The sequence below is a fragment of the Anas acuta genome, chromosome 8, assembly GCF_963932015.1.
Source record: "Anas acuta chromosome 8, bAnaAcu1.1, whole genome shotgun sequence".
Classification (NCBI taxonomy): domain Eukaryota; kingdom Metazoa; phylum Chordata; class Aves; order Anseriformes; family Anatidae; genus Anas; species Anas acuta.
Genome location: NC_088986.1, coordinates 3,144,251 through 3,161,160, shown reverse-complemented (window position 1 = coordinate 3,161,160; position 16,910 = coordinate 3,144,251). Strand labels below are relative to the sequence as shown.

General features: G+C 38.5%; 1 protein-coding gene across 9 annotated transcripts in view; it reads left to right on the top strand.

The window, feature by feature from the left end:
* PATJ (PATJ crumbs cell polarity complex component) overlaps window positions 1-16,910 on the top strand; it is a 145,984-nt gene that overhangs the window by 5,501 nt on the left and 123,573 nt on the right. For 7 of the 9 annotated variants that reach the window (XM_068690720.1, XM_068690728.1, XM_068690723.1 and 4 more), the window contains exons 3-13: window positions 12-67; window positions 150-316; window positions 1,337-1,528; window positions 2,870-3,009; window positions 4,789-4,987; window positions 6,654-6,782; window positions 8,287-8,499; window positions 11,797-11,899; window positions 13,693-13,781; window positions 14,865-14,997; window positions 15,312-15,446. In XM_068690720.1, the coding sequence (XP_068546821.1) occupies window positions 46-67; window positions 150-316; window positions 1,337-1,528; window positions 2,870-3,009; window positions 4,789-4,987; window positions 6,654-6,782; window positions 8,287-8,499; window positions 11,797-11,899; window positions 13,693-13,781; window positions 14,865-14,997; window positions 15,312-15,446 (1,522 nt within the window). In that variant the 5' untranslated portion in view covers window positions 12-45. Of the gene's footprint in view, window positions 1-11; window positions 68-149; window positions 317-1,336; window positions 1,529-2,869; window positions 3,010-4,788; window positions 4,988-6,653; window positions 6,783-8,286; window positions 8,500-11,796; window positions 11,900-13,692; window positions 13,782-14,864; window positions 15,004-15,311; window positions 15,447-16,910 lie in introns of all 9 variants that reach the window. The other 2 variants (XM_068690726.1, XM_068690725.1) reach the window with 2 other exon arrangements.

Below are 16,910 nucleotides of genomic sequence, written 5' to 3'. Positions count from 1 at the left end.
ACCTCATCTAGGTCTTTCTGAGTAATTCCAAAAATACTATCCAACATGCCTGAGAATCCGGCTGCAGGTATGTAGTCTGCAAGTGATTACTTCTGTTAAGCAGTGAGAAACAAAGCTCCGTTCCTGACTTGTACTACTTTGTGGTGCAGATAAACAGCAGGTGCTGCAGATCCTCGATCGTCTGCAAGCAAAACTGCGTGAGAAACGAGATGCCCAGCATAATGAAAACCTGACTGTTTTGCGTAACACGCTCAGGAGCCCTTTGTTTAACCAGATACTGACCCTCCAGCAATCCATCAAGCAACTGAAGGAGCAAGTGAGTGTAAAATTACAATTGTTGATGTGATGATAACAATGCTGTGCTTGGAACTTAAAACAGGGTATGTAGGCATGTGTTAATGAGGACGCTCATTAATAAGCTGTAACTTGGTATGAGTGAATGTTGGCCTTTCTCTTTTCTTGTCAAGCTGGTATCTGTGCAGTCACTACTGAAATGATGAGGGGTCTTGCAACAAACCAGTCACGGGGCAGAAAGCTTTGAAAGGGATGCAGAAGAGTCAGGCACTGAGAACCACATCAGTCTGAGAAAAGCATCTGCAAAAGACATCAGCTGTAGTACTTCGATACCTGAACACAGTTGGAACGAGGACTCTGTTTTTCCCAGAAGCTAAATGCTGTTTATGAGCTGACTGGCAGCATCTTTTCTCCCTAAAACACACCGTCACTTAGCCCCTGCTGACTTCCACGAGAATGGTTAACCTACAGTGGGAAATAAAATCTAGAAAATCACCCTGAAGATTTGCCAAGCTCTGATACAGACAAACCCAAGCTAGATTTGAAGTGTGTTAGCTCTGGCAGTGGAATGGACTTGTGTGGATTGGTTTATAATGCCAGTTGACACTTAGACCTTGGATGTGGGTGTCGATGACACCTGTACACGAAGAGTTTTCATCACACAGTTTGCTAAGTCATTATCTGTCAAGACCAGAAATTGACCTGCAGGTTCTAGCAATGGTAGCATGTTAAATTGTAGGTAGCTTGTGCCCTAGGACAACATGGCATAGACTAGACATTTGGCTCCTGTGTGGCTAAATGACTCTTAAGATTTTGGATACTTGTGCAAAAATCATCCAGGTTTGCCTGACAGTTGCACCAGTGTTTGAGTGTCTATTTAATATTTGGTGCTTTTGTGTGTCTTGTTTCTGGAACGTCATGGTGAAGAGAGAAACTTGATATGGTAGCTTGCTTCTTTGGCAGTCTTTATGCAGATCATATATGTAGAAATCTGTGTTTATGTTTTTAGGAGTTTTACTACATCTTTGTTCATTTTCAACAGCTCAATTATATGCCTCCTGACTGGTCAGGAGATTTTGATTTTACCAAAAGAGGGCTACTAGTGTTTGCTGACAAATCAGTTGCTGCTGGAAGCGTGTGTATACCTCGCAGTTCACCTGAACCCAGAGCATCTACCTTCAATCCCAACCTGGGAGTTAATGAATTCAATGCAATCATCCAAAAGATGGCAAAGGTAAGGCTGTCAGGTTCAGTGAACCAAACTCGAATGCCAAACCTTTTCTTGCATGCTTTTTTTTTAAAAAACTTTTTCAAACAAACACGTTTGTTGTGTATCTTGGAGTATGATGCCATCTAAGCCACTAAGAGAGCAGAGTTACTGAGGATTGGTTTTTCCTGTGAAAGATAAGTAATATGGAAAGTATTTTCTTTGCCCTTTTTTTTTGTTGTATTTTCTACCAAGCACGCTGATGTAGAAATGAGATGTCAATTGCCAGAAAACTTTTTTTTTTTTTTTTTTGTATTTGTTGACACTTAATTGAAAATGGATGTTTTCTGCAGAAACTTGTTTTGATGGAAAGACACTTTTATCAAGTACATTTTGAATTGGAAATGTACCAGCTTTGTTGATATATGAACAGTGCAAATGATTAAAAGAGTTGGCATGTAATATTTTATTTAACTCTTCTTTTAATATGTCTTAACTTTGCCAGACAGATGCTGATTTCATTAACGTGACATAGCATGTACCAGATGCTTATGGAAGTTGTACAGGTGCAGACATACACCCATGTGCAATTGGCATTTATACCATGAATGCATTGTTCTGTATTACTTTGAACCATTAATTTAATTGGTTGGTTGTGCCTTTCTATATTAAGTAACTGTTGCTAATTGACTACCTTAATGTAGCTGTAATATTTTGAGCATAACTCTTCTCGTTAGTGTGTCATTAACTCATCTGATAAAAGATTTAACAGTAAAGGCTGCACATTATTTGGGATAAAACAGCTGTGATAGAAGCGCTTTCTCTAAGTAATACTTCCCAGTAAACAACCCCAGAAATTCAGTATTAGAGCCGAGAAGCAGGCAGTTGCAAAAGCAAACTTTCTGGCATTCAGTGTGAGGTTGCAGGAACGGGAAGGAAATTAATTTCTTTATTTAAAAGCTGCAGTCTTTTGAACATGCACCTAAAATCAGCATTAAAAGCAAAAGGAGCCAAAAGACAAGTAATTTAGTTTAGCTATGCAGCATTTCCAGAAACCCCAAATATATTGCTCTAGACAGCACTTCGTTCATAGTTTTCATCCAGTTTGGAATTCATCTCATAATGTGAATGAAGTGTGAAAGCAGCTCTTAAATTCCCTGAGGTTTCAGAACCTCAGAGTGCCTGCATATCCAATACTCTGTTATATTAAAAATAATAAATGGAGGAGCTTTTATAGAAATAACATATTCAGTATTTTGCCTTTGTTTAGTCTTAGGAGGAGAACAATTCTCCTGGTGTTCATAAATTTTGAAGTAGCTCATTCTATTGCATTAAAAATTAGTAAATCAATGTTTTCTATTTTACTAGGGGAGACAAATAGAATCGATAAAGATTGAAAAGCCTTCTGTTGGAGGTCTTGGATTTAGTGTGGTTGCCCTTAAAAATCACAGCTTGGGAGAAGTTGGTATCTTTGTCAAGGAAGTCCAGCCAGGAAGCATAGCTGACAGGTGAGATCTTTATAATTGTGTTGGAAAATTGCAGCAATTCCGTGATGGGAAAAGTCATGATTTTTGCACTGAAAACTCTGTCAGGCTAACACGTTTGTCTAGGTTTTCTGATGGGATGTTTTGGTGGTGGTGGTATCTTGAGTTCTGGCTTTTCAACTAAGCGGACTCATCCTGAGGATCAGGTTTTCGGATGAGTTTCAGATATCCAAGCTGTTCACAAATGGAATTTCCAGAAATCATGACTCACTTAAGAGAATCTTGAGTACTGATTGAAAAACAAAGACAACTCGGAACAGAATACAAAGAAAATAAAAATTAGCCTCTGTTTGAATATTTATCCATTGTGTCCCTGGAAGATTTTTTCCCCTTGTTTCTTTATTTATGTGCCTATGACAATGCTCTATTTATAGTTGGGTTTACTGTTTGTTTCCTGTGTAAATTTAGATCCAGTCCTCCCAACAGATCCCTGCACAGATGTCATCATTGAATCAAGGCTTCAGGCAGTTTTTTCCCCGTATTGTCTGTGGGTTTTCACCCAACAACAAAAGACAGAGCAATCATTTAAAAATAAAATGTGATTGTAAAACCACAAGAGTTGGCATGAGACAAATGCAGTGCTTGGAATTATGTTTAAAGAAAATGTGTCTAGATTTCAAGTCACTGGTGTCACTTTTTAAATAACACATGTCAGGAAGTGCCAACGCAGGATGACAAAAAGAGTGGGGAGAGGTTGGAATGATAATGGCTATGGGCCCACAGAGAACACACCAGAGAACACTTAAAGAGAAGCATATTAGGCTCTTTCAAAGTGGAGACAGATGGACTGATCCGGATGTCAAAGGAGGGTGAATATCTCACTTTAGGATTTGATGACCTGCTGCTCACTTTCTTTGATGAGAGAATCTAAAATATGGCTAATGCCTGAAGAAAGAGATTTCAGGAAAGCATCTTAAATATCACATGATAAAAATGAAATGTAGAATGCATTAGTGGAGATGTACAGCTATATTGTTTTGGACTTTTTATAAATTTCCTCAGCATGCTTCGCATTTTGCTTCTGAGACAGGATCTCCTGGAGACTTTTTTGGATTCCTACAGAGCTTTGAAGGCAGTGTCTGGCTATGTAACAGTTTGGTCTCGTGCTCAGAATGAATATTGAACAAAGCAGATGAGTGATAGTTTCTCCCTTGTCACAAATCTAAATTAATCACTAGGATGAATTAACTATGAGATTTGTTATCTTAAGGTATAATATAAATTGAACTGTGTATTGCCTGAAGAAAGTTTGATGACTGAGGTTTGATAACATAAATTTTGAGAGAAGTGTTAGTATGCAGCTTGACCACCTTTAGATCAGATGATACAAAAGAATTTTGTAGCCTGGGTTGTGGGTACTTGGAGATAATGTCACGTACTTCTAAAAGTAATGAATACTAGTTCCTAGTTCATTGTATAACTACAAAAATGTTTTTTCTTGTCCTGTAATTCAATATAATCAAAAACGAATGAGGGAATTTTATGGAATTTTGAATAGTCGAAGGAAGAAATTGAGTAAACACAAACTGTGATAAAGTTGGAACAAAACTTGGTTGGGCAGTTCAGTACAATGTGCACCGCATGTAATTTGTAAGGTGGTGAAGACAGTCTAATGAGCAGATTTCTTTTGTATAAATCATTTAACCTTGCGTAACTATTTTGCATGCTCGTGTTTAAATTACCCAAGCCTGTTATGAAGTCACTATGCTGCATTTTAAAAATTTCTTTTAATGTTTTGTTAAGGGATCAAAGACTAAAGGAAAATGACCACATACTGGCCATTAATTGCACCCCATTGGATCAGAACATTTCCCATCAGCACGCTATTGCACTCCTCCAGCAAGCCACAGGATCTTTACATCTGGTTGTTGCTAGGGAGCCAGTTCAAGGAAACAGCAGAACTTCGTCTGTCTTATTAAGTGATATAAATCCACCTGAGACCGTGAGTGTTGTAATGCTGTCAAAATCAGATTTTGAACTATGCTGGATACTTTTTTGTACTTGTAAGTGTTTGTATTAGCTAGCTCTATGTGTACGGATTTTTTTAATCAGGTTTTATCTGCAGTGACATTTGATTTAGACTGATCACGCAGTAAGTATAATGCTTCCATTGCAAAGCTGCATGAAGTTGTTATAAAATAGATCCTGGGTTTTTATGGGCTAGCAGAAGCTTTAGTAAATCAACATATTCCTAGCAGCAGGGTCTGTTCAGGGTAGGCTGGGTAAAGTGTTTTACGAGTATACCCAGCTGAAAACTACTTGTGCTCAGCAATTAAAGATGCTCTGATTACATCTTAAATGACTGTAAACATAACCTATCACGAGCTCTGTTTGAAATATCCCAAGCAATTTAAACTTAAGCTACTCAAAACATAAAGTCTTGCTTTCAAAAGCAAGTTTTCAAAAAAATAAGTAGGAAAAAAATCTGTTAACCACTCAATCCGTATTTATCAGTTGTTGTTTTTTAAACTGCAGGTTTCATTCATTGTGAACCCTTTTGTTTTCTTTAACAAGGAGGGATTGTCACTCAGAGATGTAATAAGCTAGGGCTGAACTCGCATCTGTGTTCAAACCATGTGGTCCAGGTGGCTTCGCTGAATTTGGTTGAACTGCACACCTAAAGTCAGGGTTTGCAATATTGGAATCTTAATTTATTATGCGAGTAGGTTTTGATGAAAATCTGGTTAAGAGCAGTGCTTTTCCTTATACTCAGTAATTATTTCCCTTATGATTATTACAGAGCTAGTGAAATCTGAAGGTTTTAGTGGATAATCAATATTGTTTATTGCACTGAAAATTTTAAAGAATTAAACTTTAACTGCTTTTTCATTGAAAGATCTGCACTGAACAGACTAACAAAATAAAATACAAATATATATCTCTACAGGGGGTCTTTAAACTTCTTTTATGATATTTAACTGGCTTTGGCAAAGACTTTCAGTATGCTAATAAATCCTTTATTCACAGAAGACTTAAATCTGCCTACTTTGCTCCATTTTGGTTTCTATGAGATATTAATCTGACAGAAACATTGGCTGGGTTTGGGTTACTTAACAGCTTTGTTATTTTCAGATTGTCTTGTAGAACATAAGGTCATAGTACAGTGTAGCTTAGAAACATGCTTCCAATTCAGTATGGCAAAATTTTATACTGCGCTATTAATTCAGCACGTACTGGTGGTGTTTAGAGTGTGTAAGTGACATAACAGATATAAGAATTTGGGCAATGCTGAGTGAAAACTAGGCCAGTGCAAGCTTCCTGACTGTTTTTCTCTGTTGTTTGCCTTAGTCTTGATTTCTGAAAAACTAGAAGGATAGTTTTCATTTTGGCAAGAAAATCTTGAAATCGCTTTTTCTTAGTCAAGCTTTTTCCTAGTATCCTGTTATGAAAATAAAAGACAAAATGTATGTTTGAAAACAGATGAGAAATCCCACAGAGTATTTATACGGAAATGAAGCTGATGGAACAAAATCCAACAGATCTCTAATATGTGGCAGAGAGAGAAAAAAAACTTGCATTGATTAATTCTTGTCATTCCTGGTACAGGTGAAAGTGAGAAACATTAAAGATGGACTGAAATTAAAACCTCCTGTTTTTATTAATTGCAGATTCACTGGGGCCATGTTGAAGACGTTGAGCTGATTAACGATGGCTCGGGATTAGGCTTTGGAATTGTAGGAGGAAAGACGAGTGGTGTAGTTGTAAGAACGATTGTTCCTGGGGGATTAGCAGATCGGGTAATTTGTTATATTATGTCACTTCTTGTTTGATTGTAAAGTATAATTAACTGCTTTTGACAGTCTTAAAATAAACTAATACACTTAAACAAAAGGAAGCCGATAGCATCAAAGTCTGAATGCCAACGTATACTTTATAAATAAATATGTTGAAGGTACGATTGAGGAAAAAGTCAGCACCTGATATGAATTAAGTTGTTTCTCAGACATGCTTTGGCTCCTAGAACATTGTTGAATATGCAGAAATTTTGAAAAGTTGTAGAACTTAATATTCCCAGCCCTTCTGATATTTTCAGCAAGACTTCTTGAAGTTTGTGATATCCTTTAAAGTTGTGCATGTGTGGTTTGCAACTTGCCTGCCGCTCTTTAAAGAATCATCACTACGTTTCATCGCTGCTACGTTTCAGGAGCAGAACACACGCAATTGCAAGCAGGGTTTGGATTTTTATTGCGAATTTGGTCATAACAAGTTACTGCATCTGAGGTCTGGAACCCATGCAGACAAGATCCAGTAACAAACAAAAGAGACAGGCTAAGGTACTTCCTCCAGTTAAGGATGGAAACAAAAACTGGGGATTCAGAGAGCTTTAATGGAAAACATTGGCTCTTGCTTGACTGCCCCCCTCTGAACCTGTCATGTATAAATGAGTATTTTTTAATTATTGTGTAACACCTGTTTTGCTGTAAGGAATAAAGTGTCTCGGCTACAAATGAAGCATATAAGTTAAGAACTCACCACATCATTCTTAGCTGAATGAGACATCATTAAGAACATGTGAAATAATGAGTGCATATATATATGTTAAAATGGATGAATTTGTAAATGAGTTTGAGTCAGTCCTGGGCATAATTCCACTGTGATTACTGTATAAATCAGTGCACCTAAGGTGGTAGGACTGTGTTGATCAATACCAGCTGAAGATTCGGTCCTATGAATGCTAGCTTATATTAGAAATGATGATGTAGACCATGAATTATAATTATCATGTTAAAAATGGTTTGTGTGTGTGGAGTCCTGTTACTTTCAGCGGAGTTTCTTGATGGAGTTGGAGCTAGGCGTATAGGAAAGTAATTGCCAGGTTAATATAGCAGTATTCTGGGAAACTAAATAGTCCTAAATGAAAGTGCTGTGATTTTTATTCTAACCCCTATTCTACGTGGATTGTTCCATGAAAATTCAGTACATAACAGCCCATGAGATTCTAAAACAGCGTGCTTGCTTTATTTTCTCCTAAATGAGAGAAGTAGCCAGTTTCTTAGGAACAGTGCCTTCAGCCTGTGTATCTTAGTTTTGGAAAGGCTGATTTATCACTGTTTACTACTGTGGAAAAAAACAGTGATTAATTATGTGAACACTTATTTAATATGTTGTGGTAGCGGTCAATTTTACAGTGTCCTCCTGCACTGGCTGTCAAGAAAATACCAGCCTTTTCAGTTTGGTAATGGAAAAGATTTTATTTACAGCCTGGAAATTTTTTTTTTACAATGTTGTTTGTGTTTCAAGGATGGGAGGCTCCGAACAGGAGATCACATCTTACAGATTGGAGGGACCAACGTGCAGGGAATGACCAGCGAACAAGTTGCACAAGTGCTGAGGAACTGTGGGAATTCTGTTAGGATGATAGTTGCAAGAGACCCCAAGTGTGAAATTACCGACAGCCCGCCAGCTCCTGTGAGCTGGCCCGTTAGTACATTACCTCCCTTTCAGAATGGAAACGTAAGTACCTGATGTTTACTTATGGTGTTTTTAAGTATGTTTGTGGCTTGTGATTAGAAGGGAGGAGAAAAGAGCAAGCTTGGCACTTCTGGGTGTGAAGAACCCATGCTTCTTCTCTTTTGAGTTCCCAGATATCATATGTATGAGTTTAAGTGATCGTTATTTTAGGCCTGCTTCCTCTAATTTTCTCCTTTTTCTTATATGTTGTTAATACCTATAATCTTGGGATCAGAATGACCAGCTTTATGGAATTTATTTCAAAGTGGCTGATTTAATTGTGAAGACCATGACCATTATCGATAAATGGTGCTTCTAGTTCTCCTTCTTAGCTCATTACATTTTTGCTAATCAATCATTTGTAAGTGGATTTAAAACCTGAATATGAATTTCCGTAGTCTGAAATCCAGAGTGCCATGGCCAAACCAGAATTATTCAGCACTATCATCTTTTTATGAAACATAAGTGTAATGTTTTCATAGTCTACACTACTGTCTGTGATAGGAAATATATCTAAAAATTTTGAAACTTGTTTTAGCAAATCTTAACATGGTCATATCAAAGTCTCTTGTTTTTGAAGTCATTCTTTTCAGTTTTGAGTAATTAAAATCAACAAATGCTACACTAAGTGTACAGTAGGTCTTGAAACATAAACAAAGCTGTGCTTGTGCGCCATCTGCTACTACTGTGCTGCTTAGATTTAGGTGTAGAATCTGAGTAGCCTTTTCTCTCTTATCTAGTCTCTTGAATATGAGTGAAGAGAGCTTTTTTTTTTTTTTTAAACACCATCTTTAAATGTCAGACTAGGAGTCATTGTTACAAATTCACCTTCGTGCTTACTGGGCAGTCACTGCAAAGGCAGCCATCAGCTTTGGGAAGCAGAGCACGTCTGGCATCTCTCTGATATGCTATTGTGGCTGAAGCTGTCGTGAAAGTATTTGGGTCCTTCTCAAACTCTTCTCAGAAGTGTAGTAGGAAACTTGAGTGGCAGAGAAATGAAAGAGGGGTAATCTACATACTTTAAGGTCAGAGTCTTAAAAGTGGGCTTGTTTAATAATCTGAACATATTTATTAATTTACTGACGATTTTCTCGGTCTACCTTTCAGTTTCTGTTAATTCACAATAGAACTTCCTCCTATAATCTAATTTCTCTCGTTTCTGAGTACTTTCACTAGCCGTGAGCTTTGAAATAGAAAAGATTTTCCATTTCTGTTTTACAAACCAGCAGAAAGGCTTTTTTAATATGTGTTATCTTGTGCTTTTTTTTTCCCTAGCCCTGTATTAAAATTTGATTTCCTTTGAGTCTCCTGCAGGAGAGAGTAACTGAAACTACTAATGTCTGTGCATGGGTAGGAGAAAACTGTTATTATCTATGTTCTCAAAGATACTGAAGGCAATATTAGCAGCCTACCGGAGCTGATTGTGTTTACAACTCTGCACTTTGATTTTCCAGATTACACTTCGATGTTTTGCATTCTGCCAGTAACATGAGTTAGGGGAAATTTCTGTAGCACCAGAGCAATGACCATGAAGGACTTGTGATTGCCAAAACAGCAGGACTCTCAAGACCGTAGTTCCATTTCAGATGTTGCTATAGGCTTGTTTGCTGATTTGATTCCCTCTCCTAAAGATAAGGGACAGAGCACCAAAATTTATCTTCATCCCCATCAGTGTCTTATGGAGCAAGAGAGTTGGAAAGCAGTTAATAAGTTGGCTAGTGAAGGTGGGTGTGATAAGAAAGGAGATAGCAGTTTATTAACTTCAGTGAAAGGTGAAATAGGTACAACTGTAACTTTGGCTTACTTCTTAACATAGGTCCTTCCAGAGCTGACATCTGGCAAGTATTTGATTAAGTTTATTTTGTTCATTCTCTTAAATGGACCTGGAAACCAGAAACTGTTTCTTTTCCCTGTTAGCATTGATACTGTCCCTATTGACTTCATCACTTTAACAGACCTCACTGTGATCACCTCCTTATTTTTGGTCCCATTGGGCTATACCTAGTCCTTGAAAACAAACAGTTTTATGTATTTTAATTTGTCACTTGCAGTCCCAGATCTATGCACTTGATTATTTTTCTCTTTGGTATCACCAGTGTCTTTGGGGTGGCCTGTTTGAATGCTGTCCTGCAGTTTTGATTTTTCACTTGTCAATGAAGGGTAGGACTTAAGCCAGCTCTGGAGGGGGCTTTCTCCATACCCTTCTCTACTGTAAGACTGAATCACATTTTAATCATAGGTAGTGCCTCCTAGGGTATTTTGGTAGCTGCAGTAAGCAGAGTGTTCAGAGAACGGATCATGTTATGTGCTTCTCTCTTTAAGTATTGTTTGTTATAAGAAGTCTTCTCATCAGTTCAACAACAAAGCATTTACAAATTAATGTTCTCCTCAGTTAGGTCTTAAAACTAATTTTCAGTGAATGCAAATGAATAATTTGCTTTTCATTTCCTTCAGGTAGTTGGAGGCTTCTAGTGCTCTTTGCAGTTTGGTGGTGTTCAAATTGGAGTAAGATCAAATCAAACTTGTTAAACTGATGTGTGCAAGATTGACTTCTGGTATGGTTTTGTGGTTTAGGAAGTAGCATAAAAACCACGAATAAGCTCAGGCACCTACATGGTCTCACTTATTTGCACTTTAGGCAACTGCTGCTGCAGTAGAGCTGTGACTGCTGCGTATACTCGTGAGTTCCTTCGTGTCAGGGCATCAAACCTGTCTGCTTTGAGATTCCTTTCCTGCTGCCCCTCGCTTCCTCAGTAGGCAACGACAAGGAGAGATGAGCAGCACTTTTTCTGGCAGGAACATGTGATGTGATAAGGCTGTGGATTTATACCCGTTTTCTTAACTGATCAGCAGGAGCTGCTTGAGCAAGTGGCTTCATGACACTGTTTATCTGGACTAACACGTGAAAGGGAGAGGTGAAATTCAGAGGGCACTCAGGTTCTGTTGTCTTTTGGGATTGGCTGGGAAGCGTGTTGTTACCAAGTGGCAGTGGAATCCAAGGGGAAATGGCCCCTGAGCAGTCTAATAAAAACTCTTGTTTTCAACGAAATGTGAATATGATACCTCTGACAGTTAACGTGGAGAAAAGAGTAGCCAAGAATTTTGAAAGCAGTTGATGACTTTGGATGACACCATGTTTTCATAAAATCTCAGATGCATCTCCTTTGCAAATGTGATCCTTTCTGAAAGGGGAAAATTGAAATCCCTGCTTACTTACAAAGATCTGAACCTGCAGTATTGTAGTGGTACCAAGAAATGATGAGAGATGTATATTTTAATTGTCTTGTGTTTTATTTATAGGATAATGCCAACCTTTTTGAGACCTATGATGTTGAACTTATAAAAAAGAATGGGCAAAGCCTGGGAATAACAATTGTTGGATATGCTGGCACATGTGATTTAGGTGAGTTCTGAGGGATTTAGTCAAGTCTGGGACAGAGGCTTTTCAAATACTCTTCCTTCACCACAGGGGAAATGGAGAGCACTTCTTTGAAACAGTATAACCTACAAACTGAAGATTTTTGAAGGACTTAGTGCAAAGTGAAATTGACCCACAAAATGTTTTTAAAGAGTTGCAATTACATTATAAAATGAGTCTCACTTGATGACTGGACTGTGAATTTTACATACTTGTGCTGTTACTGTGCAAGACATTAAACTGTACCAGGTTGCTCTTGCACATACAGACACTAACATAGGCAGGTTCCTGCCTACACTGTTCCTTTTTTTGCCCTGTGGTACATAACATAATTTGGGTGCAACATTTTAAGAAGAATATCAAAACCACTGTATCACGTGTCCCTGGTTTGCATCCAGTTTCATATGGCATCGTTACAAAATAGCTCAATGTGCATTTTCATTTATTTAATGAATTGTAGGTGCTAGAATGGAAATGATCAATCAGATTAAATAGTCCATCCCTCTGCCAGGCAGATGCAGAGAACCTCAGATGTATGTGATGTGTATGCCGCCTTCACAAGGTGATTTACCTCTCTGGTGGATGACTGCTGCGGTCTCTAAACCTAGGGAACAGATGAAAATACCTGTGCTAGGATATAGGAACATGGAATTATTTTTCTTTTTTTGTAACTCCACTTTAAATTAGAGCTGTTTGCTCATCTTTCACTTACTGGTTCCACAAATGATAGTACCTTCAGAAATGACTCACTGAATATCTGGTTTAACATGAAGGGGTGTTGCTTTTTCTTCCTTCCCCTTCCTCATGGGACTCAAGAAAGTATCCTGGGAATGCGACACAGCTGGGGTTGCATTGCTGCCCTCGTAATTCCCAGGAGATCCTGTTGGCTTGCCACTCAGGAATCTCGGTGTGGTGACCACTGGGAAGTGGGTCAGGGAGGTGCACGTGTGAGGCAAAGAGAAAAGGTGGCCTTGAAGCACCAGCAGAGGAGCTTCCTGAGCATGGACAAACCATGCTGGGCAGGTGTCTGCATGTTTAGTGTTCCCAAAAGGATGGATGAAGTGTCAAGGTTCATTAGGATTAAAGATCACTGTTATTTGTTTGCGGGTAGGGAGGGGAGTGGTGGTGCTGGTGGTGGAGGGGAAGGGTTACTGTTTCAACTGATGATTGTTTTAACTGGTTGTTGTTGTTGTTTTTTAATTTCCTACTTAGAATTAATAATCAAACTTCAAACATGACAAAGGACAGCTTTTCTGATTGCCATGTTTCTCTCTCTCTCTTTTTTTTTTTTTAATCCCTTTTCATTAAGATTTAAAGGACTAAATTCTTTAGCTAGATGAGGATGCTTGAAGTCTTGATCAAAGTACTTAAGCACATACTTTTAGCTTAGGTAGTCCTGTTGAAGTCAAATGCAGCATGGAATTCAGGTGATTGTGGCTTAAAGCCTTGTAGGCACAAGGGTGAATCCATGGAGGAGGTGGCCTTTTGTGAGCCCCTTTAAAGAAAAATTACTGAGGTCAGTGTATTATAGGTGCTAGTACCAGTGCTGTTTTTTTGTTTGTTTGTTTGTTTGTTTTTCCATCAGAGATCCTCAGTTATTCTGTGTCAAGCTGTTTAAAGTAGTAATGTGCAAATGTCAGTCTTTGCAGGATCATAACTATGGATGAAAGCGTGTGAAAAATGCTGGAAGTAAAAATAATAATAATAATAATAATAATTAGAAAAGAAACAGGTTAGCTTAGTGACTTGTTTCTCTTCTTCATTTCCACCCCCAACAGAACCTTCAGGGATTTTTGTGAAAAATATAATTCCTGGTAGTGCTGCTGACCACAACGGCCAAATTCACGTTCATGACAAAATTGTTGCGGTAAGTAATTGGTGCTGTAAAAGTTCTACTTATGTGTTGTGGAACTGATAGTTCAGTACATGTCTCAGTAGAAGAAAAACAACTTAGTAAAGACTCTCTAATACTAATTAAACTTTCTCTGCTTTGTGGAGGACAGAATTTGGTAATTCATATTTGTTTAGGTAGAACAGATGAAAGATCTTGAAGAGTTCTATTTTGAATTATTACAGAAATGAGTCGCTTTTTTCGGTTGTGGTTAAAATACTGTTTTTTCTGTTCAACAAAGTATTAAATAGTAGTTAACTATGAAAGAGGCAAGCATTTGGATTAAAATGTTTGAGTGGAGAATCTTGGCTTTTGGCCTAAAGTAAAGAAGAGAAGCATTAGCTTCTATTGAATTCAGTGGGACTTGAGGGTGGTTAAGATTTTGCAAGATGTGGCAGACTGTTTAGGGTCCTTAATTAGAGTGTAGCATAGTGTGGATACAATCAAAATATTAATAGTCACAATTTAGGTTTCAAAACCCAAGCTTTATATGTAGAAAAATTAAAAACCTTTGAATAGGAATGAATTGAATAATGGCCAATTTTGCATTCACAGTACAAACAGGAATGAACTGCACCATCTTTTTGTTTTAAGAAATAATATAGAGAGATAAATTACAAAGTAATTTAAAATCATGTGTGCTGGGCTGGACCTCCCAAAGTCAGCTTTTCCTTTATGACAGCAAAATTTGATAAACCTTCTGCTTTTATCTGCAGTTTTTCAGGAGAAACCCCTATTGATGTATGATCTAATGGAGTGGGTAAACAGAGTGTTTTGGGTGTAAATTAAAAGATCTGAATTAAAGAATTAGCCTATTCACTTTTTTACTTTTCTAATGATGGCCTACGAACACAGAAGAAATTACTGTTGTTATCTTTTAAAATGTATTTTGAAAAAATTATCTGATTATTGAAATGTAACTGATTTTAATAAGATTGTTTTGCAAGTACTAACGTCTTGGGTGTGAATAGCCTTATAACTCCTGCACAAAATGTGGACGTTACTTATGGTGTATGGGACAGCATAGGAATGTAACCTGGTTACCGTTATATGATTTAGGTTGATGGAGTTAATATACAGAATTATACCAACCAAGAAGTGGTGGAGGCATTGCGTAACACAGGACAGGTCGTACGCCTTACCTTACTTAGAAGGAAACCTTCTTCTACCATTTCTTCAGAAAGATGTTCAGGTAAAGGTAATTCTAATTTTTTTTCCCCGCCCCTTCCATTTTTCAGTAATAAATTTTATTTTCTGCTCCATTGACAATGACCTGATTTAATAATTAGGGCTAGATCTCACGTGATCCTAGATTTCATAAGGGCACTCTGTAGAAGATGACACTTCAGGAAGAATGAGAGAGAAACGAGGGCTTCTGGAAAACTGTGTGCCAAACTCCTGCGTAGCCAAAACAAACAAACAAAAAAGCAGTTAATGAGGTGGTGTTACTACTTCCTACATTTTGCAGCATCTGTCTGATTTATTTTTTCCCATCTATTTTCGCAGTGCAGCCAACTGTTCCAGCCTTAGTATCCCCTGGAGCTGTAGGGACTGAAACTAGTGTGGACAGTAAGAATGAGGAAATCCAAAAACAGAAGGATAATTTTCAGACTGAAAAGAAGCAGAGCCTGCATACATCAGGTGGATAGAATATCTTGCAGCATCTCTTCTGATTCTTTGGAATTGCCTTTAATCCAGTGTGTATTTCTATACACGTACAAGATTACATGCGGTGGCATTGCAGCCCTTTCAATACTCTGGAATGAATCTCATCAGCTCTGCAGAGCTGACTTCCTCCAGTTCACCAATTCTTTCTATCCCTCGTCCCTCTCTGCTGACGTGAGGTGTTCTGCCTGCAATTTTCTGTCATCCTCCTCTGCTGTCAGGCCCCTGAACCAAACTGCAAAGTGAACAGCATGGCGATGAAGCATTTCTCCTTCTGCCACAAGTCAGAGTCAGCTTCTACCCTCTTGGGAATTCACATTTGCTTTGTGATTCAGTGTTGCCTCAGTCGTATCTTCCTTCCAGCCCTCGCAGGTCTTAGGCTGTCACCTCTGCAGTCTTTTCAAAATAGTTTCCTGTACATCATCCCTGATGCTTACTTGCTCCTTGTTCTGGCACTGCTGCAACTTGATCGGAACCCACCTCCTGAGCTCCTTGACCTGGCCTCTTGCTGGCTGCAGCTCAGGTCACAGGATCTTCTCTCAGAAGATTTGACTGAGTAGGGTTTGCTGAAGAACTGCAGCAGCAGGGACAGGGAATCACATCTTGTGACATCTCTGTTTTTAAGTCATTTTCCACACGGAGCATCCGTCTCAACCATGTACCAAGTGCCATATAACTGCCTTGCTCCTTTTTGCTTATCCTGCTTGTAGTGCTGCTGGTCGCTGATATTTCCTGGAGTGCTGGAGAAGCAGAAAGCATAGCACAACTTCTGTCCGTCTCCTGTGAGATTTCCCACTTGGCAGTGAGCCTCTCCTTGCTGTCTGCTCCTTCTGAGACCCAACTGATTTATCTGGTAGTACCGATACTGCTGAGTACTGCCTCCTCCTGTCCTACTGTTGGAAACTAGAGTTCAGACTCTAGATGTGCAATTTCTGGCTTGCTTGTCCTGAGCTTTCTAGCTGAACTGGGAAGTTTTTGACTACGTACCTATGTAGGAGGACGAGAATCTCTGGTCTGGCAAAGGCACAATAAAACCTGATGGCTGGAGTTGGAGGCCGGATGGGTGTTGAAATTAGGCGTGCGTTTTTAGCAGTAAAAGGCAGTTGGGCATAGCGACAGATCACAAAGGCATGGCTTGCTTTGGTTTTTAGCTGACTTGGGAATCAAGGCTGGAGGTCTTTCCAGAAGGCATGCTTCAAATCCTCTACAGATTTCTGGCCTCATCTACAGGAACTTCTGGGTGAATTTCTACAGCTTGTGTTGAAGTCAGCATAAATTATCCTTATGCCTTGTTTCTTAGATATGTAGATGCAATAGAGGAGTCTAAATTATGGCTGTCAATGAATAACAATTTTGCTATGACTGTGTAAGATCTGTCAGTATTAAAGACAACCTGGAAATGAGAGAAATGTTAGCAGTTCCTATGCTCCATTCTGTTTT